Here is a 27,106-nt window from a genome sequence, read left to right as displayed (position 1 = left end):
CTTTTCCATTTCTAGTTCAGGAACATTGGCATGGTTGGACTCCGTCTCACGTCCTTTAACGTCAGGGGCCTTAACTCGCCTTCCAAACGACATAATCTCGAGCTGCTCCTTAAAGAGGTATGGTACCAAAATCCTTTTCCTTCAGGAAACGCACTTTAAGGGGAATAAATACTTCTTACCAGGGAAACATTTCCCCAAAGCCTTCCACAGTACTCACCCATCGTCGGCCTCGAAAGGGGTTTCCATATTTTTACACAAAACGATTAATTTCGTAGAGGAAGCACAATATAGAGACGATGAGGGTAGAGTCCTATACATAAAAGGTTCAATTAACAATGTTAGATTGACCTTGGCTAATATCTATGCCAACAATGTGGATCAGATCCCCTGGTTACTAAAACAAATAGAGATCCTGAAACACTTTAAGGTGGGGCAGATAATCTTAGCAGGTGATTTCAACGCCACCTTTAATCCCACTTTAGACTCCTCCTCTGGACAATCTCAAATTCCCCAAACTAAGCTGAGAAACTTGGGTAGGCAACTGCAGGAACTAGGTCTGGTGGATGCATGGCGTTCCCTACACCCCGCTATAAAAGATTATTCATACTTCTCTTCGGTGCACTCTACGTTCCAGAGACTGGATTATGTTTTGGTCTCCTCTGACCTCCTCACATCCCTAATTAAGGCGGACATTGATATAATGACGATCTCTGATCATGCCCCTGTGCATGTGACTCTGCGAGCACCCCAACCGCTCTCTCGTGAGTGGAGATGGTCACTTAACACTTCCCTCCTTGACCAGTTGGAGGAAAGAGAACAATTATCTAAATTATTAGAGGAATACTTCCTCCTCAACTCCTCCAACTGGACAGAGATACCAATTGTCTGGGAGGCCCATAAGGCCTACATGCGCGGCCTTTTGATAGCCCTTGGCTCACATATTAAAAAACGCACACAAAAAGCAATTGACGAGAAACTAATACAGATAGCTAAACTACAGCTGACAGCGAAACTTTCACAAACGAAACAAAACCTGGCTAAACTGACGGCACTAAGAGCAGATCTGAAGCTCACGTTGGACTCCAGATTTAATAAAAAACAATTACATTTTAAGCATAAGGTTTATTTCTATTTATCGGAGACCAACAGCTTTCTGCAGCAGCATTTGCAGATGATATCGCTTTTCTAATAACAGAACCTGAAAAGAGCTTACCCAGACTCACGGAACTACTCGAGGAGTTCGGTGCAGTCTCTAATTTTAAAATAAATTTTGCTAAATCGACAGTCCCGAACATCTCTATTCCGACGAAACAAAAAAATATGAAATCGTATATTCTACCCCTTATACTTTACAAGATCAGAATGCTCCCCATCCACCTCCCTGCTAATTTTTTCAAATCGTTGCGTTCAGCCTTCTCCAGCTTCGTGTGGAGGCAGAGGAGACCAAGATTAGCGCACAGTCTGATGATTAGGAGGAGCACCGAAGGTGGCATTGACCTCCCCAACCTACACGATTTTTATCGTGCATCTCTACTCCGTTACTGGTGGGACCTGTCCCAGGCAAATAGTGACAAACTTCTCATAAAGCTAGTTGAAGGCTACAATAGGGCCTCCCTGGTCGAAGACCTATGGTTTCCCTTGGGAACCCGCTACAAAGCTAAAACCTTCAATCCACTGCTCAGAGGCCCATGGGAAATTTGGGATAAGCTTAAAGCAGATCTCGCGCCGCCTCCCTCTCCCATTCTTCCATTGTGTGCTATCCCTAAAACACTGGATCTCCCTTTAGACCCAAGCTCCACCTCGGTTTGGAGGAAATTCAAATCGCTCTCCCTGTCCAATTTACAATCTCTTGCCCACCTCCCCCCTGCTTCTATTTTACATAAGCTACTACCGTTGGAGAATTTCTCCTTTCTGCAACAAGCTCAAGTGACGGGAGTATTTAAAGAGTTTCTCAGCTTACACAAATCCACTAGACCATTCACCCCTTTTGAGAAGGCCTGGTCAGAAAATAAGCTCCCCTCAAAAAAATCACTTTCCTGCGTAAAAGCTTCATCACCCCTCACCAGCCCTATAAACTAGCATTCCTTACTTCTTGGGAGAAGGAACTGGGCATCCGGCTTACTGCAGGGGAGATTAAATCGATTCTGAATACCTCCCTTGGCCTATCCCCCTGTATACTCGCCCAGGAAGCACATTAGAAATTGTTAGTCAGGTGGTACTGGACCCCACAATGGCTGCATGAACATAAGCTCGCTCCCCAAGGAACCTGTTGGAGATGTAAGAGCGACATAGGATCATACCTACACCTCTGGTGGTCATGCCCGGTATTGACCCCTTTCTGGAAGGGGGTGGAAAAAATGATCCAGAAAATCGCACCAAACATGCCCATCTCACCAGATTTGGTCCTCCTATGGAGACCGTTCAAGCATTTCCACCCCCTAAGAAATAAATTGATAGCTCTCCTATTGGACACGGCCAAATCCCTGATCCCACGCCTCTGGCTACAAAGTACAGCCCCAACAATAGAGCAATGGAGGGAGAGGGTTGACAATCTTTATACCTTAGAAGAATTATACAGCTGGTCAAGAAACACCCACGACAAGTTCAGTCTAATCTGGACCCCCTGGCGTAGAGTGAGGCTTATGGCGATTTGGGATAAGTGAGGCGGAGTCCTCCCCCCCCCCCCCCCCTTACGAGTTCTCTCCTCTCTACCCCCCCCCCCCCCCCCGATACCTAACCCTTTACCCCCCCCCCCCCCTACCCGATGTGTGTTCCCTTAGTTTATTGCTTCTTTCTCTTTTGGTTCGGGTTTTCCAGAGAAGACATCTGGGAAGGATCCGATCTGCTCTGACCCACCTGGTATGTGTGTCCTTCTAGCTGCAGATCGATAAATTCAATGCCAACTGGAGACTATTGCTCGTGACACAATGTATCTTGCATTTTAACGTTAGTACTCTCCAGACTGTTGGATCCCGGGTACCTGTTCATATCTCTGTATTCCCTTTATAATGTTTCAAAACTCCAATAAAAATTAGATTTGAAAAAAAAAAAGAAGTATAGGCAGACCCCTGTAACATTCCTGTAGCAAAGGTATTGGCAGACCCCAGTAACATTTCTGTAGCAAAGGTATTGGCAGACCCCAGTAACATTTCTGTAGCAGCAGTATAGGCAGACCCTTGTAACATTCCTGTAGTAAAAGTATAGACGGACCCCAGTAACATTCCTGTAGCAAAGGTATAGGCAGACCCCAGTAACATTTCTGTAGCAGAAGTATAGGCAGACCCCTGTAACATTCCTGCAGTAAAAGTATAGACGGACCCCAGTAACATTTCTGTAGTAAAAGTATAGGCAGACCCCAGTAACTTTTTTGTAGCAGAAGTATAAGCAGACCCCTGTAACATTCCTGTAGTAAAAGTATAGGCGAACCCCAGTAACATTTCTGTAGCAGAAGTATAGGCAGACCCCTGTAGCATTCCTGTAGCAAAGATATAGGCAGACCCCTGTAACATTCCTGTAGCAAAGGTATAGGCAGACTCCAGTAACATTTCTGTAGCAGAAGAATAGGCAGACCCCTGTAACATTTCTGTAGCAATAGTATAGGCGAACCCTTGAAACATTGGTGTACTATGAGTGTAGGCGAAGGCTGGAAAAATTAGTTAGATAACAGTATAGGCGAGGTCGAAAAAAATTAGGGTACCAAGAGTACAAGTGTACCCCTGAGAAATTGCTCAAGCGCAAGGGCAGGTGAAACCCAGAAACATTTCTTAAAGATACAGCTCGCTGTTGCTTAATTTGTAACAGACCCTGTGAAAAAAATTGATTTCTGTTAAAGTATCAATACTTTAGAAACTTTGAAAAATTGTAAAAAAATTGTAAGCAGAGCCTTTTGGGACGCAGAAAAATTGGCAGTTCAGCGTGATGTCATGCTGCTTTAGGAGGAGAAGTAAGAGGAGGAGGAGTAATAATATCCAAGATTGATTGACAAAGCTAATTCCCCCTTTTTTCCGGTGATACAGTATGCTTTTTTCTCCGGTTGCAGCAAAAAAGAATCTTTAGGTTCCGCTGCTCTCCGCTGGTGAAGAAGAGAAGTCTGGGGAAATCCAGCCTTTGCTCATCTTTATGAGTGTAAGCATGCTGGCACTGGCAGTTCGCAGGTGGGTACGCCTATCCGTGATGATTCCCCCAGCTGCACTAAACACCTTCTCTGACAAGACGCTAGCGGCAGGGCAGGCCAGCACCTCCAGGGCATGCAGCGCAAGTTCGTGTCCAGCTTTAAAACCCAATAGTTTTATGGAGCAGAGGCATCACGGAGGATGGTGGTATGATCGGCTACATACTCCCTCACCATCTTTTTACAGTGCTCCCTCCGACTCAGCCTTGACTGGGGAGTGATGACACAGTCTTGCTGGGGAGCCATAAAGCTGGCAAAGGCCTTGGAGAGTGTTCCCCTGCCTGCGCTGGACATGCTGCCTGATCCCCACGCCTCCCCTTCTAGTTGGCCCTCGGAACTGCGTCTTCTGCCACTAGCGCTGTCAGATGGGAAGTTTAGCATCACTTTTTCCACCAGGGCCATGTGGTATTGCATCACTCTCATACCCATTCCCTCTTCGGGAATGAGAGTGGAAAGGTTCTCCTTATACCGTGGGTCGAGAAGGGTGTACACCTAGTAATCCATGTTGGCCGGAATGCGTCTAACACGAGGGTCACGAGAAAGGCAGCCTAACATGAAGTCAGCCATGTGTGCCAGGGTACCAATACGTAACACATCGCTGTCCTCACTAGGAAGATGACTTTCAGGATCCTCCTTCTCCTCTTCAGCCCATACACACTGAACAGATGACAGGCAAGCAGCATGGGTACCCTCTGCAGTGTGCCCAGCTGTCTCTTCCCCCTCCTCCTCCTGCTCCCCCCCTTCCTCCTCCTCCTCCAAAACGCGCTGAGATATAGACATGAGGGTGGTCTGGCTATCAAGCGACATACTGTCATCCCCCGTCTCCTGTTCCAACCTCAAAGCGTCGGCCTTCATGCTTTGCAGCGAACTTCTCAGCAGGCAAAGCAGCGGGATGGTAACACTAATGATTGCAGCATCGCCGCTCACCATCTAGGTAGACTCCTCAAAGTTTCCGAGGACCTGGCAGCTATCTGCCATCCAGGCCCACTCCTCAGTAAAGAGTTGGGGAGGTTGACTACCAGTCCGCCACCCATGTTGCAGCTGGTATTCCACTACTGCTCTACGCTGCTCGTGCAGCCTGGCCAACATGTGCAGCGTAGAATGGCAGCGTGTGTGCACGTCGCACAGCAGTCGGTGCTCTGGCAGCTGAAACCGATGTTGCAGGGTCCTCAGGGTGGCAGCGTCCGTGTTGGACTTGTGGAAATATGCGCAGACTCGGCGCACCTTGCCAAGCAGGTCAGACAAGTGGGGATAGTTTTTAAGAAACCGCTGAACCACCAGATTGAAGATGTGGGCCAGGCATAGCATGTGTGTGAGGCTGCCGAGCTGTAGAGCCGCCACCAGGTTACGGCCGTTGTCACACACGACTATGCCCGGTTGGAGGCTCAGCGGCGAAAGCCAGAGGTTGGTCTGCTCTGTCAGACCCTGCAACAGCTCGGGGGCCGTGTGCCTCTTGTCACCTAAGCTGAGTAGTTTCAGCACGGCCTGCTGACGCCTGCCCACCGCTGTGCTGCTGCGCAGCGTGATACCGACTGCTGGCGACGTGCTCACACTTTTTAATTGAGAGGTGGAGGAGGAGAGGGAGGGTTTAGAGGAGGTGGCATAGACCACCGCAGATACCAGCACCGCGGAAGGACCCGCTATTCTGGGTGTGGGTAGGACATGAGCGGTCCCAGTCTCTGACATGGTCCCAGCCTCCAGCAAATTCACCCAAGGTGTCGTCAGGGAGATATAGTGGCCCTGCCCGCCAGTACGTGTCCATGGTTAAATGGACCTTCCCAGTAACCGCGTTGGTGAGGGCACGATTTATGCTGCGGGAGACTTTCTGGTGTAGGGCTGGGCCGACAATAGTGGCGACTTGGGACCGAGTAGCGCGGGACCGCCGCAGCCATCATGTTTTTGAAAGCCTCTGTTTCCACAAGCCTGTACGGCAGCATCTCCAGGCTTATTAATTTGGCAATGTGCACGTTTAAAGCTTGAGCGTGCGGGTGCGTGGTGGCGTATTTACGCCTTCGCTCCAGCGCTTGTGTTAGTGACAGCTGAACGCTGCGCTGAGAGACATTGGTGGATTAGGTGGAGGACAGCGGAGGTGAGGGTGTGGGTGCAGGCCGGGAGGTGCTCGTGCCTGTGTCCTGGGAGGGGGATTGCATCTGAGTGGCAGGTTGGGGCACAGGGAGAGAGGCAGTGGTGCGACCCGGCTGGTCGTGGTGAGGCTGGTAGTGGTGGCTCCCCGGCTGATCTTGGTGCGACATAGGTTGCACACCACTGTTCTTCGGTCGTCCGTGCTCTCACTGAAAAACATCCACACCTTTGAACACCTAGCCCTCTGCACGGAGGCTTGCCGCGAGGGGGTGCTTTGGGAAACACTTGGGGGATTATTCGCTCTGGCCCTGCCTCTACCCCTGGCCACTCCACTGTCTCTTCCAACCTGTACTGCTGTTGCACTTGCCTCCCCCTCTGAAGACCTGTCCCGAGCAAACCAGGTGGGGTCAGTCACCTCATTGTCCAGCTGCTCTTCCTCCGAATCCTCTGTGTGCTCCTCCCTCGGACTTACTGCCCTTACTACTACCTCACTGACAGACAACTGTGTCTCATCATCATCATCCTCCTCACCCACTGAAAGCTCTTGAAACAGTTACCGGAAGTCCGCAGCCTCATCACCCTGACTCCGGGAACTTTCCAAAGGTTGGGCATCGGTCACGACAAACTCCTCAGGTGAGAGAGGAACCGTTTTTTCCCACTCATGACAGGGACCCGAGAACAGTTCCTGGGAGTCTGCCTGCTCATAGGAATATGTCATTTTCATCGAGTGAGGAGGCTGGGGGGAAGGAGGAGCAGCCAGAGGATTCAGAGTTGCAGTCCCTAGGCTGGGAGTAGTGGACTGCATAGAAGACTGAGTGGTCGATACATTGCTGTACACGTTTTCTGCCATCCACGACAGGACCTGCTCACACTGCTCTGTTTGTAATAAAGGTCTACCACGTGGGCCCATAAATTGTGATATGAAGCTGGGGACCCCAGAAACTTGCCTCTCTCCTAATCCCTCAACAGCCGGCTGTGAATTACCACGACCAGGAACTCGGCCTGTGCCCACACCCTCACTTGGACGTCCACATCCTCGACCCTTACCCCTACTCCTCATCATGGCGGATTAATAATAGAGCAGGCGCTAAATAAATCACCCCACTGTACAGCACTGACAACCGGGCCTTAATTCACCGCACACAGAGACTTGTAGACAGTGGAGGCTCTATCCTATGACTTGTGTCTTGCGCTGATACCTAGGAGTCATTTACCGCTCGCAGAGACTTGTAGATTATAGAGGCTGTGTGGAGGGGGAGAAGACTCTAAAGCCAGTGGATAGTGCTGGTAACTGCGGCGATCTCAACCCCACCAAGGAAAGGGTAATGTGAGACGCTCTGCACAGCGGGAGGGCTGAAATACTTTGCAGTGGCCCCGGTAATATTACAGTACTGTTTAGCGGTGAGACCTCTGTCTAATGCACTGCAGACACAGAACGGTATAAATGGGGTAGTTCGGAGCAGGCTAGGAATTATTTGAGTGCAGTTTCACGGTGAGAGCTGGTTGTACGGCACTGCAGCCTGAGAACGCTATTACTGACAGGCTGGGAACAGGCCTAGGCCCTAGATGCGTAATACAAAAATGGATGCACTACAACTCCCAGCAGGCCCCAAGTAAAATGCACACGGTCAGACGTAGACCAACGAAGGAGCTTTGGGGTTTTTGCATGGAGGATGCGGACTGTATAGTGTATATAACTTTCCCTATAGAAGTGGCTGTGCCCCTACACTCTGTCTAATTCACTGCAGACACAGAACGGTATAAACGAAGTCGTTCGCAGCAGGCTAGGAATTATTTGAGTGCACTTTCACGGTGAGAGCGGTATTGTACAGCACTGCAGCCTGAAAAAACTATTACTGACAGGCTGGGAACAGGCTTAGATGCGTAATACAAAAAAATGGATGCACTACAACTCCCAGCCAGCCACAACAGTAATGCACACGGTGAGATGTAGACCTAAGAAGGACCGTTGGGGTTCTTGTAGACAGGATCCTACGCTAACACTGTCCCTATCTCAGCAGCACTTTCCCTAATCTCTGCCAGTGAGAAGGTACAGGCTCATAATATGGAAGAATCTGTCACAAAATGGCCGCTAGATACAAAATGGAGCATTATAATATATAAATAAGCTTGTGCGTAGTGAAATAATAATTCAAGCAGAAATAGCTTTAGAGCATGAGATACGATACAATGTTTAAAGGGGTTGTCCCGCGCCGAAACGGTTTTTTTTTTTTTTCAACCCCCCCCGGTCGGCGCGAGACAACCCCGATGCAGGGAGGTAAAGAAAGCTTACCTTAATCCCCGCGCTCCGGTGACTTCAATACTTACCGCTGAAGATGGCCGCCGGGATCCTCTGTCTTCGTGGACCGCAGCTCTTCTGTGCGGTCCATTGCCGATTCCAGCCTCCTGATTGGCTGGAATCGGCACGTGACGGGGCGGAGCTACACGGAGCCGGCATCCTGCACGAAAGGCTCCATAGAAGACTGCAGAAGACCCGGACTGCGCAAGCGCGGCTAATTTGGCCATCGGAGGGCGAAAATTAGTCGGCACCATGGAGACGAGGACGCCAGCAACGGAGCAGGTAAGTATAAAACTTTTTATAACTTCTGTATGGCTCATAATTAATGCACAATGTACATTACAAAGTGCATTAATATGGCCATACAGAAGTGTATAACCCCACTTGCTGCCGCGGGACAACCCCTTTAATGATTTGTTTCTTTTCTTCCGAGAACCAAGCCTGGTACAATCGTTATCAGAAGAGACTCCCCCACGCCCTGAGCTCTGGAAAAAGAGCGAATCACGCTAATAAGATGCTACGACCATCCAAACTCACAAGGGAGGACGAGATAACGTCCGGGAGCAATAAACATTAGAAGGACATTTCATATATATATATATATTCTCACACTATGCTGTAATGTTTTTCTAAGCCAATGAGATTAAGGCCGTGAGTAATGGCGCATTCCTTTCCTGTATTAGAACTATACCAAGTCAATAAACATCCAGTGTACGCGCGCCTTAAGCAGAGTGAGCTGTATATCTGCCGCGGCTCAACTCTACGTATCTGTGGGAACTGATAACTATCTTTGTGTAGTTTTTGGCCTCCTTGATGCATCCAGCTACGAACTAATTTGGAACCCAAGGCCTAAAAGGTTATGTGACTGTGTAGCGGTCCTTCACAACTGGTGTAGTCGGCAGGATTTATTGATTGACGCTGATGATAACCATTGAACTACGACACAGACCTGGATTGATGATATCAGCCGTGCCAAAGTCAGAGGACTGATCACCCTTATACAGCGCGGTGAGTCAATATATACATATATATGATGTCTACCATGGTCTGTTTTGGTACGTTTGATTGTAGTCTGTACTGCGGTCAGTCATTATTTCAATGTACAATTGTTAAGCTGTCATCAATAGATGTTGTTACCTCAGGACTTGGGTACTCTTAAGTGACACCGAGGGACAGAATCTGTAATTTTGACTATATACATATATATGTGTTTTCATTGTGGGTCCATTAGAACTGGCTGTTTAACTGTACAGGGCATTTTGGCTGTTTAACTGTACATGGCATTTTGTGGGTCCATTAGGACTGGCTGTATAACTGTATCGAACGTAGAAGTCTGTGAACACTACGTCATCGAGGACAGGGCATTTAGACGTGGAAGTCTTTGAACACTACGTCTTGTTGTAGAAGTTATTTGGCGCGGAAGTCTTTGAACACCACGTCTTGTTGTATCGTACGTAATAACATGTTGAAGTTCTTTAAGAAGAAGACTACTGATCTGGGTCTTCAGGATCCTGTCCACTTGGTGTCATGTAGAGCAGGCAAGGAGTATGTGAAGAAGGTTAAGACGTTATGTGAGATAGTGGGTATGCCGCTGGTGGTAGGTTACAACCTGGATTGTGGTCAGAAATGTAAGTGTAGAGGGTCACTGAATGATGCTGGTTTATTGAAAGACGCTGAAATGTGGCATAAGGTTTCTGTACAGTTGAAAACAGAAGGTTATGAGGAAGTTGAATGGATTGAAGTACATGTAAAGTCTTACAAGTACCGTAAGCCTGTCAGACCGCCTCCATACGAGGGCTCTGATAAGACTGATGATATTCCACATTGGACGTGCACAAGGTGTGGAATTCAAAACCCAAAACCCAAAACTGTCCCGAGTGAGAAGGAGTTGAAAATGCAGAACATGTGGAGTTATCAGAAGGTGCCAGTATATGTGTTATTTATGAGTCTAAATGCAGGGAGTAGTTCATATTCAAACATACAGCCGTTTTACAAAGGTGGGGGCTGTCGGAGAAGGCTTGAAAAGTGTGTTAGCTGATAATGAAGGAATTTTGGTTAATAGACGATTGCTCAAGTTTGCAGAGAAAAATGTTTCAGTAAGTGACGTAAAGTTGAAGTAAGAAAGTTGCAGTTACAAGATGGCGATTATTCATATGCTTTGAGTTGAAGACAAAGGAAGGCAGCCCTTCTTCACCATCTGAGGGCACCGCCCCGGCCGTGTCATAAATTATGTTTTTCTCCCTTTGCCCTGCCCCTAGATGGCCGTGTTGTTATTAGGGCCAATACCAGTCGGTATATCTTGATACGTGTCTAGTATGTAGTATTCCTGGACCCTCCAGTTGTCCATTCCTCATAAGTCAGATACTGCTGAGAAGAAAGGTCACTATAGGTGCTAGGATTGCAAACGGCAGTAGAAAAGCTTACAGAACGAAGGAGAGGGTCAATACGTCATTATATATATGTGTGTGTGTATATAAGAATAGATAAAGGGTTAACACTTGATCTGTGAAAAGCCGCAGCTGCAAGTCTTCCCCCCACTTGTCTCCAACCCCCCTCCCTTTGTTTTTGTCTTTGTCTAACTTTTCAAGGCCAAGTAATTAGTGTGGAGAACTTGAAAGTAGCTTTAAGTAGCTTAGTTGCTTTAATACAATAGAACCCGTAATGAATCCAGTGAATCATACTGTCTTAAAAATAGGAAAGGTAGGAATTCTAAGGTATATTTTTGCTGTTCTTTGTGTAAATGTCAGTTCTGTGATTGGTTGGACGTGTGTGTAATTGCTAAATGTGTGTTCCTTTTATGGGAAATATTAGTGATGAAGTGGTTGTTGTGGAATCTGGTATACATCTCTAGTATTACAAACAGTTCAAGTTTGACTGATTCCAGGGTGGGGTGGGAGTGATTGAATGCATTTGTTTGCAAGATGAGGACAGTTGCATCATACGTGTTACATCCTGTGTGAACTCTTACTAACATTTGAATGAGAGAGACAGACTTGACCGCATGAACGGATGACAGTTAATGACCCGTGTTCGGACTGTGATGAATGTAAAATGTGTGATGCAGATATTGACTGAGGATAGAAGTGTTTTTTTCTCCCTCTGCATGGGACTTTGCTTGTTTGTGATGTGGATGCGCAGACTGTGGAGTTTGAATGAAAGTGTGAAGAAAGATGTGATCGGCCAGTATCTAAGGGGTGGAGCTGGATAATGTAAAAGTACGTAATGGGTCATCCCTCTCTTGTTTACAAAGGAGGGGGTGAGGATCTTGAGCAGCTAGTAAAAGTTTTTTGTTTCCTCAAATTTGATGAGACATTACAGGCAGGATCAGACTAATAATGAATTTGCTTGAAGAATATCACATTTCAAATATTAATAGGTGTTTGTAGATTATTCTGCCCTGTTGTAATTCATGTCTCTGTTACTGGCACTGATATCTTACAGGCCTTATCTGCATCCATCAAATTCTCACCGGATGGATCGGTACGGGTTGAGACCTCAGGTGCCGGTTCAGAAGAGTTTTGTAAACTAACTGCCCCAACAAACACCCCTCTTTTTTCCAGTCCAGAAAAGACGCTAAAGTGTCAGCCAGGCACCTACCACATGTAGGTGCTGTGTGCTGATGAGGTGTCAGTCAGCCATCTACCACATGTAGGCGCTGTGTGCTGATGAGGTGTCAGTCAGCCATCTACCACATGTAGGCGCTGTGTGCTGATGAGGTGTCAGCCAGACATCTACCACATGTAGGCGCTGTGTGCTGATGAGGTGTCAGCCAGACATCTACCACATGTAGGCGCTGTGTGCTGATGAGGTGTCCGCTAGACATCTACCACATGTAGGTGCTGTGTGCTGATGATTTGGAAGCCTGCCAACAAGTCACAATTTCACTGTTAATTTTTCTTGCAGAAAATGTCTGTAAAGCTTCTAAAGACAAACTCCAGTTCTGCAGAACAAAGGTTGTTCTCCTGGGTCATTGCATAGCCCAAGGCACTAGACATCTGACAGAGGAACGAAAGGCTGCTGTCCAGGCCATACCTGTACTTACATCCGTTGCCAAACTCCGCACATTTCTGGGCCTTGTTTCATACTGCCGCCCATGGATCCACTCAGTTTCCCCTCTTATGCAACCACTCTATGACTGTCTTTCAATCATTCTTTTCTCTCTCACCCCTGAAGCTCAATTCTCAGCTCTCTAGCCTTGGGTATTGCCAACTAAACTTCACCCTTTACTCTTTTCTGTACTGAACTTTCAGGCCATGTGACGACAGTATTGACACAAAAGCACAGAGGACAACCACGGCCACTTGGATACTACTCCATGAGGCTGGATCCAGTGGCTCGAGGAGCTCCCTCATGTGTTTGTGCGGTGGCAGCAGTACGGGCAATGGTTGACAAATCTTCTGAGTTGGTATTGGACTACCCCCTAGTGGTCTTCACCCCTCATGACATTCAGAGCATACTCACGCAAGTGCAACCCAAGCACTTATTTCTGGCCTGTCAAATCCGGCTACAATGTGCTCTTTTCATTCTTTTCAATGTTGTACCATTTTGAACCAGTATCCTGGTTCAAAGGGGGGGGGGGGGGGGGGGAGAAGGCATAGGTGATCTAGGTATTGCAGATCAGCCATTTAAAAAAAAAAATTTCCAGCAAAGGTTCTGATCTATTTTAAATAGAGCACCAGCATGATTATCTGGCAGTGATGCAACAAGAAAATTTAAGTTTTAAAAGGTTACTGAAGCCCCTGTTAACAATGCATATTTTGAGTTGTTTTTTTATAGATGGTCCCAGGGTGAGGATGGACGACTCCACATCGAATATGCAGTGATCACAACAAGATGTCCTAAAAGCAGAAGCTCTGCCTCCGCATGTCTCAGCACAAGAAGCGGAACTGAAGGCCCTCACTGAGGCGTGTAGAGTGGCAGAAGCAGGACAGCCAATTAAGAATGGTGCAGTGGTGCAGAGTCTCATGGAAGCCCTACTTCTACCTGACAAAGTGGAGAGCTAACACCGATTCCAACACCGGAGAAGCAAGAGGCAACGCTATCGCAGACCACACAGCAAAGACAACGGCCCTCAAGCCGTGGAAGAAAAGAAGAATTTGACAAAAATCTTGGACATTGACAAAACTTTGGACATTGATAAATACTTGGACATTGATATGCTAAGGACTTTACAGTTACAAGCCAGCAAGGAAGAAAAAGACAAATGGACTTAATATGGGAGCAGCAGAAACAGGACAGTGTATGGCGAACAGTCTACAGAACTTGCCTACCACAGTCCCTGTGCCCCATGATGGCCCAGCTGACGCACGCAAAGACGCACCTCTCAAAGCAGCAATGATGTCGACACCTGAACAAGGACGGGTGGCTCCTGGGCTTTCTGTAGCTGCTGCATCATTTGTCCAATTTTGCATAATCTATGCCATAAACAACAGGGCAGAAGTAAATTTGCCACATAACACTTGCAGGGGCCACTCTACTCATTTCAGGGATTGCAAATTGGCTACACTCAGCTCCCACTTGTTGGGAAGTATGAATATGTGCTTGTTGTTGTTGATTTCTTTTCAGGTTGGAGGCCTACCCTGTTACCAAAGTAAATAAGCAGGTAACCGCACAGAAGCTCATGAATGAGGTAATCCGCAGATACGGGGTACCGGAAGTGATTGAGTCAACAAAGGTACACACTTCACAGGTGAAATAATGCAACACATCATGTCTGCTCTGAGTATATCCCAGGCCTTTCACACACCCTACCATCCACGGAGTAGTGGGAAAGTAGATACAAAAGGCAATGAAGAAAACGGGCAAATTTTGAATTGAGTGTCTTCCATTAGTTCTTTCCCAGGAGGGTACATGCCACAGTAGCTGAGTTTGGGAAATGATTCTCTTGTTAATTTTGTCATAGGTCTCTCTAAGGAATTGTCAATAACGCATTCTGAAACCTGAAGCCAGGTGACAGGGTCTATGTGAAAAAGTTTGAGAGAGAAACCCGGTTTGAAGGTCCCTACCAGGTGTTGCTCACCACCCCAACTGCAGTCAAGCTCGAAAGAAAGCCCACTTGGATCCACACCTCGCACGGCAAAAAGGCCCTGGGTCCCGGAGCATAGAACTCATGATCCTGCATATCCTTTACAGGCTATGGGCAGGGTTGGGGACCTGGGCGGAAGTGGCTGTCACAGTGACATTGTGGTACAATTCCTCTAACACACACAAGTAGCCACATACACCTTTGACTACTGTACACTAGCCCCCTGTTTCAGGGATCAGAACAAATTAATAGAATCAATAAGACTACACTGAGGGTGAGAACCCAACACCGCATCGGGCTAAGAGAGAAATAGACGCTCCAGGTAGCAGTTTTTATCCACATGTGTATATATAGATGCAATAAGAGTGCCAAGGGGGGTGCCAGATGAGTTCAAGGCCAGACCCCAGGCAATGGCTATATGCCTATAATACAACAGAGCGATTTGTCCCCTAATGGAGCTGTCTCAGCAGAAGCAGGGATGACCATTCTAGTCTCCCAGCCCTTAGAATAGAGTAGCATGTGTGTTGTAGATCTCTTCTGTGTCTATTAGGTCTTTGCGTTTAGTTAGTTAGGATTAGTCATCGGGGAAGGGATTAGCCCTTGAACAGCTGACCAACAATGATAGGTAGGGCATAGATCATAAGTTAGAAATAGGGAAGTCAAACCTTACCCCGCCCTGTAGAAATTATAAGGTATTGTTTATTTTGAGACAGTTTCTAGGGGGGATTGAGAAGGTACAGTCTCAAAATGACCGCTAGATACAAAATGGAGCATTATAATATATAAATAAGCTTGTGCGTAGTGAAACAATAATTCAAGCAGAAATAACTTTAGAGCATGAGATTCGGTACAATGTTTAATGATTTGTTTCTTTTCTTCCAAGAACCAAGCCTGGTACAATCGTTATTAGAAGAGACTTCCCCACGCCCCGAGGTTTGGAAAAAAAGAACGAATCGTGCTAATAAGACGCTCCGTCCATCCAAACTGACAAGGGAGGACGAGATAACGTCCGGGAGGCATAAACATTAGAAGGACATTTCATATATATATATATATATATATATATATATTCTCACACTATGCTGTAATGTTTTTCTAAGCCAATGAGATTAATGCCGTGACTAATGACGCATTCCTTTCCTGTATTAGAACTATACCAAGTCAATAAACATTCAGTGTACGCGCGCCTTAAGCAGAGTGAGCTGTATATCTGCCGCGGCTCAACTCTACGTATCTGTGGGAACTGATAACTATCTTTGTGTAGTTTTTGGCCTCCTTGATGCATCCAGGTACGAACTAATTTGGAACCCAAGGCCTGAAAGGTTATGTGACTGTGTAGCGGTCCTTAGCACCAGCGTGTGTCTGAGGCGAGCCGCGGGCGGGACTGCTTTAAATACTCAGCGTTCACTTGATCTCGCCAGCCACTCACTGCAGGGGTGTGGGATAGGGCTGGCACGTCACAGGAGAAAGTGGTAATGCATTCCCTGCATGTCTATTGGCCAGAAAATGGCGCTAAACATGTGGGGAAGGAAATGGAATTTACTCGAGTACCGCGTGGTGCTCATCTCGAGTAATTTGCATCTCGAGCACCCTAATGCTCGAATGAGCATCAAGCTCGGACGAGTGTGCTCGCTCATCTTTACACACGGGAGCTAAGCTGTATTCATGCAGGTGCTCTGCAAGTCACAGTACAGAGGCTAAGTTCATGTTCTGCATGTAGAAAATGTTTTGTTTTTTTTTAAATCAATCGGTCCCCTTTGTTGAGCCAGCAATGGATCAAGACCCAAACAATAGCAGCTCTCAGCAGGACTCGGACTTGCATTCCGAAAGGGGCCCAACAACAGTTAAGCGCAAGGGACCCTGATCGGCACATGCAGCTCATTCTCCAGCTGTGAGAGGCTGCAGAGCGCAAGGCAGAACGCAAAGCTGCAGAGTGCAAAGCCGAGAGTGAAGCTGCAGAGTGCAAGGCCAAGCGCGAGGCTACGGAGCGAGAGTATGAGGCTGCAGAGTGAGAGCGCAAAGCTGCAGAATGCCAGGCAGAGAAAGAGGCTGCAGCTACAGAATGTCACGCAGAAAACCAGCTGCAAGTAGTAGAGTTCCACGCACGGAATCCAACACCAGAGACACATGAGTGCAGCGACACGAGGACCACGTGACCCCGGCAAGAACATTTCCCTGTCCTAGAGAAAGACAAGCACCTGGACAATGTTCTGAGGGGGTTTGAAAAGGTCTGCCGCCAGTACCAGCCGCCCACCGAGCAATGGGCTGGGAACTTGACCCCAGGGCTCAAGGGGAAGGCCTGGAGGTGCTTACCGAAATTTCCCAGAGCAGGATGATGACTATGAGGTTATCAAAGCAGCCCTGATCCAGGAATTCAACCTCAGTCTGGAGTTGTACCACCAGAAGTTCTAGGAGCTGCAGCATGGGTCCAAGGACAGCCTTGTGCACCTGCTGGGTCAATAGTGGACTGCCCTCCAGTAATGGATCAAGGAGCAATCTATCACCTAGTTTGAAAACCTGGAAGATATGGTGCTGATGGAGCAGTTCCTGGAGACTTGTACAGCCAACAGTCACCAAAGGGACAAAAGGTTTCAATAATGACTTATGAAAAACCCTATGAACCCTCCATGTGGCTGGCAAATCAAGTTCATAAGTAAGTGGATTTACTACACGTATGATGATAAAGGGACCCACGTAACGTGGCGCCAGTTCAAAGACGGAACCTTCAATTTGAGATTTTTAGAAGACAAATATACCTTCTGTCCCATCCTGTAAGGTTCAGATACTGACAGACTCCTCCCACTACGCAACTGCATACGAGCCCCCGTTGCTTCCAGATTCTTCTGTACTTCTTTTCATACCCCCTGCAGCGCATCTGTTGTGACATCAGCTGCAGGACAGGCAGACAGAGTAGGGATCGCTGTAAGAAAGCGAGGATGCTGACCATATACGCAAAGGAATGGAGATACCCCAGTGGAAGAACAAGTACGCTTGTTTAGTGCAAACTCTGCCAATGGCAGGAATTTTGCCCACTGATGAGCCTTTTCGCTAGCAAACAACCGTAAATATTGCACTAAATCCTGGTTCTTCCGCTCAGCCTGACCATTACTTTGCGGGTGGAATGCTGACGAGAAGGAAAGCGACGTTCCCAGGTTTCTACAGAAGGCTCACCAAAATTGCACAACAAACTGAACCCCGCGATCAGATACCGATGTTCTCAGGAACCCCATGTAGACAAATGATTTCTTTTACAAAAATCTTGGAAAATTCTATTGCAGAAGGAAGCTTCTTTAACGCCACAAAATGTGCCATCTTTGAGAAACGGTCTACAACAACTAGGATGGTGGTGAACTTCTGAGACTCAGGTAGATCAGTGATAAAATCTACCAATAACTGCGACCACGGATGAGAAGGCACCGGTAATGGTCTCAGAGGCCCCTCCGAACGACGACGACAACTTTTACTGCGTGCACAGACAAAGCATCCCTTAACAAAATCGCGGATCTCCCAAGACATACCTGGCCACCAGTAGAGTCTAGTACAAAGATCCAGAGTCCCCTGAACCCCCGGATGACCTGTGATAACAGATGAGTGAGACTCTTCAATGACTCTGAGACGCAAGGTCTCTGGCACAAACCATCTGCCCTCCGGCACCCCCAAGGGAGTGTCCTGCTGACAATTTTGCAGATGAGGAACGAGATCAGATTTTACAGCTTCCACCACCACCCCAGGTGCCAGGATATTCTCGGGAGCCACTGTCTCACTTTCCGGGGAACTGAAACTGCGTAAGAGGGCGTCCTCCTTCACGTTCTTCTCCCCTGGAATATATGTAATGACAAGGTTAAACCTGGTGAAAAGCAACACCCACCTGGCCTGACGAGCTGTGAGTCTATTAGCATTGGCGAGATATACAAAGTTTTTATGATCAGTATACACGGTAATGGAATGCCTTGCCCTCTCAAGATGGTGACGCCACTCTTCCAGAGACCACTTAATCGGCAATAATTCACGATTACCCACGTCGTAGTTACGTTCCGCTGAACTGAACTTCCGCGAGAAGAACGCACATGGACTATACCCAGATCTCCCGCTGACTTCCTGAGACAATATAGCCCCGCCCCCACCTCAGACACATCTACCTCAATGAAGAACGGTCGCCGCGCGTCAGGCTGTACTAGCATCGGGGCAGCAATAAACGCCCTTTTGAGACGACTAAAAGCCTCTAGGACCTCTGGCGATCATCTTACCAAGTCGGCCCCCTTCTTGGTAAGATCGGTCAGGGGTTGAGCAATAACAGAATAATTCTTAATGAATCTACGGTAGAAATTTGCGAAACCTAAAAACCTCTGAAGAGCTTTCAGGTTATCCGGTCTGACCCATTGAGAGATTGCTGCCACTTTATCAGACTCCATTTGAATCTCCGTGGGTGAAATCACATAACCAAGGAAAGACACTTGTTTAGTACCAAAAATGCATTTCTCCAACTTGACAAAAAGTTGGTGCTCACACACACGGGTCAGAAGCATCCTCAGGTGCCGCACATGTGAGTCCCAGTCTGGGGAGTACATCAGAATGTCATCGAGATATAGGACCAAAAATACCCCCAGGAAGTCGTGGAAGACCGCATTCATAAATACCTGGAACACAGCGGGGACATTACAAAGTCCGAAGGGCATGACCAGACACTCAAAATGTCCGAACCAGGTGTTGAAAGCGGTCTTCCACTCATCTCCCTTTCGGATGCAAATTAAATTGTAAGCCCCCCTCAACTCCAATTTGGAAAACCAATGGGCCCCTACCACCTGATTCAATAAGTTAGGGGTCAGGGGCAAGGAGCACTGGTTCTTCACTGTAATTTTATTCAAAGCCTGATAATCCACACAAGGCCTCAATGTCTCATCCTTCTTCTCTACAAAGAAGAGACCTGCCCCGGCAGGGGACCTGGATGGCCTGATATGTCATTTGGCCAGAGACTCCAAAATATAGGACTGAAGGGCTTCATGCTCACGCTCAGACAAATTGAAAATGGCTCCCATAGGGATGGGACTGTCAGGGATCAAATCAATACCACAGTCCCACTCCCTATGGGGGGGCAAATCTCAGACAGTTTCTTGGAAAATGCGTCATGAAAATCAGACAAATACTCAGGAATAAGTATGGTATCTGCTGAACACATGGATATAGTAGCTAAGTGACTATGACAGAACAACCCCCAATGTGTCAATTCCCGAGTGGACCAATCAAATAGGGGATTGTGCAGTGCCAACCAGGGCATACCAAGCACTACATCAACGGACATCCTTTCCATTACCAAGAACGACAGATTCTCAGAATGGAGAACATCCACAGTGAACTGTAACATGGGAGTCCTCCATTGTACAACACCTGCAGACAGAGGGGTAGAATCAATACTAGTGAAGCGAATGGGAATCTTTAACCCCGAGAATTCAGTCATCAGTGGTCTGACAAAACTTAAACTAATCAAATTGGCAGCAGCACGCTAATCAATAAAAGCTTGACCGGACCGAGTAAAATTCTGGAAGCCAATCTGACAAGACACCAACAACTTAGGGAGTACCTGTGATCCTAGGCAATCCTCCCAAAAATCGCCTAGGATCTGAAGTTCTTCCGCCGGTTCAGACAGATGTTGTAGACGCTTGTGAGGACAGGCCGCTACACGATGTCTGGCTTTCCCACAATAGAGGCAGAGGCGATGAGTAATCCGGAACCGTCGCCGTTCTTCGGAACTTAGGTGATCCACTTCCATAGGCTCAGCACCAGAAGTTGGCATGGGAGAAGGGGGAGAGGATTCTCACCCTCAGTGTAGTCTTCATATTGCACATTTGATTATATTAATTTGTTCTGAAACAGGGGGCTAGTGTACAGTAGTCAAAGGTGTGGGTTAGAGGAATTGTACCACATTATAGCATGTAAAGGATGTGCAGGATCATGAGTTTTTGCAGTGCGAATTGTGGATCCAAGTGGGCTTTCCTTCGAGCTTGACTGCAGTTGGGGTGGTGAGCAACATCTGGTAGGGACCTTCAAACCGGGTTTCTCTCTCAAACTTTTTCACATAGACCCTGGCACCTGGTTTCAGATTGTGACACTCATCTGTAGGACCAGGGAGGAAAGCAGAGACTGCAGAATGCATTATTGACAATTCCTTGGAGAGACCTATGACAAAATTAACAAGAAAATCATTCCCCAAACTCAACTACTGTGGCATGTACCCTCCGGAGAAAAAGAAAAACTAATGGGAGACACTCAATTCAAAATTTACCCATTTTTTTTTTTAATTTCCTTTTGTATCTACTTTCCCACTACTCCGCGGACGGTAGGGTGTGTGAAAAGCCTTGGATATACCCAGAGCAGACATGATGTGTTGTATTATTTCACCTGTGAAGTGTGTACCTTTGTTTGACTCAATCACTTCCAGTGCCCCATCTCTGCAGATTACCTCATTCATGAGCTTCTGTGCGGTTACCTGCTTATTTACTTTGGTAACAGGGTAGGTCTCTTCAACCTGGAAAGAAATCAACAACAACAAGCACATATTCATACTTCCCAACAAGTGGGTGCTGAGTGTAGCCAATTTGCAATCCCTGAAATGGGTAGAGTGGCCCCGGCAAGTGTGATGTGGCAAATTTTACTTCTGCCCTGTTGCTTTACGGCAAAGATCATGCAAAATTGGACAAATGATGCAGCAGCTACAGAAAACCCAGGAGCCACCCGTCCTCGTTCAAGCGTCGACATCCTTGCTGCTCTGATAGGTGTGTCTTTCCGTGCATCAGCTGGGCCATCATGGGGCACAGGGACCGTGGTAGGTAAGCTCTGTTGACTGTTCGCCATACGCCGTCCTGTTTCTGCTGCTCCCATATTTAGTCCATTTGTCTTTTTCTTCCTTGCTGGCTTGTAACTGTAAAGTCCTTAGCATATCAAAGTCCAAAGTTTTTATCAAAGTCCAAAGTTATTGTTAAATTCTTCTTTTCTTCCACGGCTTCAGGGCCGCTGCCTTTGCTGTGTGGTCTGTGATGGCGTTGCCTCTTGTTTCTCCGGTGTAGGAATTGGTGTGAGCTTTCCATTTTGTCAGGTAGAAGTAGGGCCTCCGTGAGACTCTGCACCGCTGCATCATTCTTAATTGGCTGTCCTTAATTGGCAGTTTTTTATGCTTTTATACCTATATGCAAGTTCTATTCAATGCTAAAATGAGAAAAACGTTTAATCTGTCGCCTTACATCAGATATTCCAAAGGCCTTGCAAGGCGAAGACAAAATGTATCTTAAACACCGCAAGGAGGAACCGGATACGAAGGCCGCATGATTGGCTGTTTTCCCAGAAGCGCCGTATCTGGGAAAGCGACTGTTCAACTACCTATATGATTATCACTGTCTCAGGCGGAAATGCGGACTTCATATATATGGTTATGCGGTGGATTTGAGCCAATGAGACCATTACCCATTCCTAGTGATGTGACCAAAGGGTATAAGAGCCCATGTAATCTGTAATAAAGTGCGCAGTTATGTCCCCGTGTGAGGAACTATACCAGACCTCCGTGTGTGGTGTCTCCTCTTTACCGCCGGAAGCAGGGCATTAGGGTGGGCCTGATTGGTGCTGTACGCAGAATTTCCCTGATATAAGGCCTGTAAGATGTTAGCACCAATAACAGAGACATGAGTTACATCAGGGAAATTTCCAGTACAGCACCAATCAGGCCCACCCCAATGCCCCGCTGCCGGCGGTAAAGAAGAGACACCACACACGGAGGTCTGATATAGTTCCTCACACGGGGACATAGCTGCGCACTTTATTACAGATTACATGGGGTCTTATACCCTTTGGTCACATCACTAGGAATGGGTAATGGTCTCATTGGCTCAAATTCCCTGCATAACCATATATGTGAAGTCCGCATTTCCGCCTGAGGCAGTGATAGTTATATACGTAGTTAAACAGTCGTTATCTAGATACGGCACTTCTGGGAAAAGAGCCAAGCACACGGCCTTCGTATCCGGTTCTTCCTTGCGGTGTTCAAGATACATTTTGTCTTCGCCTTGCAAGGCCTTTGGAATATCTGATGTAAGGCGACAGATTAAGTTTTTCTCATTTTAGAATTGAATAGAACTTGCATATAGGTATAAAAGCATAAAAAACATATGGCGATATATACATATACCCTCACACTTGGATTGGTTGGAGAGGGGGTTGTTTGTAGTGTTTTTGATATATTTGAAGTCAGAGAGAAGAGTTATATTTCACAAGTAGGGTTTATTCAGTGATCATTACAGTAATAAGTAAGGCTCATGGAGACAATTCAGTGTTGCTGCTCTGGAAGTAAACCCGGATCTTCTCTTCTTCCTTCTATCCACAATACTTTTCATACATAGATACCGCTTACAAGTCACCTCAGCTACATAGTTTTGGATCTGCAAAATACCAGGCTGATTCCAGCCATCAGTAATCTCTTATTGGATGGATAAGGTCTCTGGATAACGGATGCATTATATTGTTATTGATCATAATCTGGTTTCTTCTCTCATGAGTTTCAAAATTTGATTCCATTATAAAACATTTTCCACATAAAGAAGATCAAAACAGTATCTCTCGCATGACGTCTCTGATGTAGGACAAGCCCTGAGTGATGTAAACGATCATTTTCCCCACTCTGAACATGTATACAGCCTCCCTACTGTGTGGTTTCTCTCATGTCTGACAAGATCTGATTTACTTGAAACACAATTCCCACATTCTGAGCATGAATGTGACTTCTCTCCTGTGCGAGTTTCTGTTTCTCTTCTCTGTGTTTTTTCTGATGTAGATTAAAACCTGCTTTGTTTACATAAGGTGTCCCACATTCTGCACACGTATACGTCTCCTCTCCTGTGTAAGTTTTCGTGCAAATTGGCATTTTACTTTTCATGTGAGTTTTGTGATGATCTATAAGTTTGCCTTTAGTTATAAAACATTTCCCACATTCTGAACATGAATACGGCTTCTCTCCTGTGTGAATTCTCTTATGTTTAACAAGATCTGATTGATTTGTAAAGCATTTCCCACATTCTGAACAAGAAAAAGGTTTTTCTCCTGTGTGAATTCTCTCATGTATAATAAGGGTGGCTTTACTTCTAAAACATCTCTTGCAGTCTGAACATGAATATGGCTTCTCTCCTGTGTGAACTCTCTTGTGCGCAGTAAGTAGTGATTTACTTGCAAAACATCTTCCACATTCTGGACATGAATATGGCTTCTCCCCTGTGTGAATTCTCTCATGTATAATAAGGCTTGCTTTACTTCTAAAGCATCTCCCACATTCAGAACATGTAAATCGTTTTGCTCCTGTGTGAATTATTCTTTCTTTAAGAATACCTGAGTTCTTTGTAGACTGTTTTCCACATTCACCACATTGGAACCTTTTCCCCTCATCCTGACCCACACTTGTGGTAACCATCTGTGATTGGTCAGGAGAAGGTTCCTCATAATTAGGGGGATTATATGATGGATCTGTACTGTGAAGTCCTGGAGGTACATTAAGGGGAATGAGGTTTTCTCCTGAGGAGTGCTGCGCGATATCTTCATCTTCTACCTTATAACGTACCGATAACATGAAGTTTCCCTCAGAGGTCTCACCGGGATTGTCTGTGAGGAATAAAACTCACATCACAAATTTACCACATTCGTATTAGGATGGAAACACACATGTAGTAGCTTTGTCTATTCAGACTGCATCAAGAGGTGGATCCTGCTGGGAGTCCTTCCTTTATGTGTCCTGTTACTATCAGAGCTGGTAACTACAAAACAGTGTAACCACTTCCTGACCGCAGAACGTAAAAATACATCAAGCAGTCACACATAGTGGATGATGCAGCATCAAGAGCTATCCAGAGGGGAATACCTCCAAGCCCACGCAGCAATAGCCACACCAGGGCACAACTGCCGAGTGCCAATGGCTTACCATGGCAACACAGAGAAGACTGCTTAGTCTGCCCTGCATGGGTTCATCCTCCACATTCTCATCAGAGTGTGAAGCAGGGCAGCCTGTTAACCCTTCCCTTGCTGCTATCAACATAGACAGCGGAGGCTCAGCACTCAATGTTAGACCTTTAGCTGTTAGTAGAAACCAGCATCCGGGCATTTAGAGTGTCGGGACAGAAGACAAAAGACAGTGGCATATAACAAGTACAGAGACCAAGCCCAATACAAGACCAGACCCATAGAAGAGCCGGGGAGGATTTCTATATATTCCCGGCCCTTCCTGAACACAACACAGTGTATCACCGCCTAAGGAGTTACTAGAGCGCTAAGGAGCAACCAAACCTTAAGGACCCCCCAACTCATCATCACCTACCTGCAGGAACGTCCTCCTGCACCTCACTCTTCCACGGGTGATCGCCCCTCATCCTCTCTTCTTCTATCTTCACTTTAATATCATCTTCACCCTGATGTGTCATATAGAATAACTAGCTGATATACCCGGCTTCGCCCAAGTTAATTTGGTACTGGTGTTAATCTGGTGTTCACACGGAAAATCTTATGAAGTCGTGGTTACTTTAGAGATACCGGGAAAAAAATAGGTTCACCATTTTGCATGGTTATTTGCATGACCCGGGAAACACCACGTGGAGGTAACCATGCGACGTTTCCTTTATATAAAATGACATCGGGAAGTGAGAGAATTAGATTCCGTACATTAAATTTGGACGCTAATTCTTTTGCGCTTAGAATTGAATAATCGAGTTGGGACCCATTAGCTTTTCCTATTTGGAGATAATCTATGCTTGTGCCAAATTTCATGTTTCTACGACACCAGGAAGTTGGAGAATTAGTGCGAGTCAGTCAGTCAGTGAGTTAGTGAGTCAGTGAATCAGTCAGTCAGCGAGTTGGTGATTCAGTGAGGGCTTTCGTCTTTATATATTAAGATTCAGTACAATATTTCGGAGCAGCGGGAAACCTAACCGACCGCCGAAATCTATGTCTGCAGGGGGAAAGAGCTCCACCCCCTCTATAGAGCAGAACCAGAGAGCTCCAGCCCCTATATAGAGCAGGACCAGAGAGCTCCACCCCCTATATAGAGCAGGACCAGAGAGCTCCACCCCCTATATACAGGACAAATGATCTCCGCCCCCTATATGCAGCAGGACAAGTGACCTCCGCGCCTATACGCAGCAGGACTAGTGAGCTCTGCCCCCTATATGCAGCAGGACCAGTGAGCTCTGCCCCCTATATACAGCAGGACCAGTGAGCTCTGCCCCCTATATACAGCAGGACCAGTGAGCTCTGCCCCCTATATACAGCAGGACCAGTGAGCTCTGCCCCCTATATACAGCAGGACCAGTGAGCTCTGCCCCCTATATACAGCAGGACCAGTGAGCTCTGCCCCCTATATACAGCAGGACCAGTGAGCTCTGCCCCCTATATACAGCAGGACCAGTGAGCTCTGCCCCCTATATACAGCAGGACCAGTGAGCTCTGCCCCCTATATACAGCAGGACCAGTGAGCTCTGCCCCCTATATACAGCAGGACCAGTGAGCTCTGCCCCCTATATACAGCAGGACCAGAGAGCTTTGCCCCCTATACACAGCAGGACCAGTGAGCTCTGCCTCCTATATACAGCAGGACCAGTGAGCTCCGCCTCCTATATACAGCAGGACCAGTGAGCTCCGCCTCCTATATACTGCAGGACCAGTGAGCTCCGCCTCCTATATACTGCAGGACCAGTGAGCTCCGCCTCCTATATACTGCAGGACCAGTGAGCTCCGCCTGCTATATACAGCAGGACCAGTGAGCTCCGCCTCCTACAGGACCAGTGAGTTCCGCCTCCTATATACAGCAGGACCAGTGAGCTCCGCCTCCTATATACAGCAGGACCAGTGAGCTCCACCCTCTATATACAGCAGGACCAGTGAGCTCCACCCTCTATATAGATGTACTAGAGGGCTCAGCACCATCTACCTGCTGGTTCTCCATGATATCTTCCTCTGGACAGTCCTGGGAATACGGAGGACGGGGACATCTCTCTGGGGGGTTTCTCCTCCAAGCTCCATCTGTGCAGACACACAGTGATGGAATATATTATACATCCAATGATGGGAGAAAGTACACGACCTCATACCTCCCGCCTCTTACCTAGTGGCCCCGCCACCAGCATGGCGGCCGCGTACACATCCCTCTACATACTCCCACTCCTCTTACCTGGTGACCCCGCCTCCAGCATGGCGGCCCCGTACACATCCCTCTACATACTCCCACCCCTCTTACCTGGTGACCCCGCCTCCAGCATGGCGGCCGCGTACACATCCCGCCGGCCCTCTACATCCTCCCACTCCTCTTACTTGGTGACCCCGCCTCCAGCATGGCGGCCCCGTACACATCCCGCCGGCCCTCTACATCCCCCCACTCCTCTTACCTGGTGACCCCGCCTCCAGCATGGCGGCCCCGTACACATCCCGCCGGCCCTCTACATACTCCCACTCCTCCATGGAGAAATAGACGGCCACATCCTGACACCTTACAGGAACCTGACAACACAATATC

At 47.2% G+C, this 27,106-nt stretch overlaps 2 protein-coding genes across 2 annotated transcripts in view; both read right to left on the bottom strand.

Annotated features, from left to right (window-relative positions):
* The window catches only part of LOC136618030 (gastrula zinc finger protein XlCGF66.1-like), a 461,032-nt gene that overhangs the window by 163,175 nt on the left and 270,751 nt on the right, over window positions 1-27,106 (bottom strand). The window lies entirely within an intron of this gene.
* LOC136617800 (zinc finger protein 585B-like) lies at window positions 22,823-27,086 on the bottom strand. The gene is made up of 4 exons (XM_066594284.1): window positions 26,979-27,086; window positions 26,525-26,616; window positions 24,920-25,010; window positions 22,823-24,210 (listed from the first exon to the last, which is right to left on the bottom strand). The coding sequence occupies exons 1-4, from the start codon at window positions 27,049-27,051 to the stop codon at window positions 23,261-23,263; spliced, it is 1,206 nt and encodes a 401-aa protein (XP_066450381.1). The 5' UTR covers window positions 27,052-27,086; the 3' UTR covers window positions 22,823-23,260.

This window comes from Eleutherodactylus coqui, chromosome 1 (assembly GCF_035609145.1).
Source record: "Eleutherodactylus coqui strain aEleCoq1 chromosome 1, aEleCoq1.hap1, whole genome shotgun sequence".
NCBI classification, from domain to species: Eukaryota; Metazoa; Chordata; class Amphibia; order Anura; family Eleutherodactylidae; genus Eleutherodactylus; species Eleutherodactylus coqui.
This window is presented reverse-complemented; position numbering and strand designations above follow the sequence as displayed.

What these genes read in the sequence shown, in the direction of transcription:
- LOC136617800 (XM_066594284.1), bottom strand. Translation starts at nt 27,051, where the DNA reads ATGGAGGAGTGGGAGTATGTAGAGGGCCGGCGGGATGTGTACGGGGCC. An exon ending in ATATCATGGAGAACCAGCAG is followed by an intron (nt 25,011 to 26,524) that starts GTAGATGGTGCT and finishes ATGACACATCAG; the next exon opens with GGTGAAGATGATATTAAAGT. An exon ending in GCAGGAGGACGTTCCTGCAG is followed by an intron (nt 24,211 to 24,919) that starts GTAGGTGATGAT and finishes TATTCCTCACAG; the next exon opens with ACAATCCCGGTGAGACCTCT.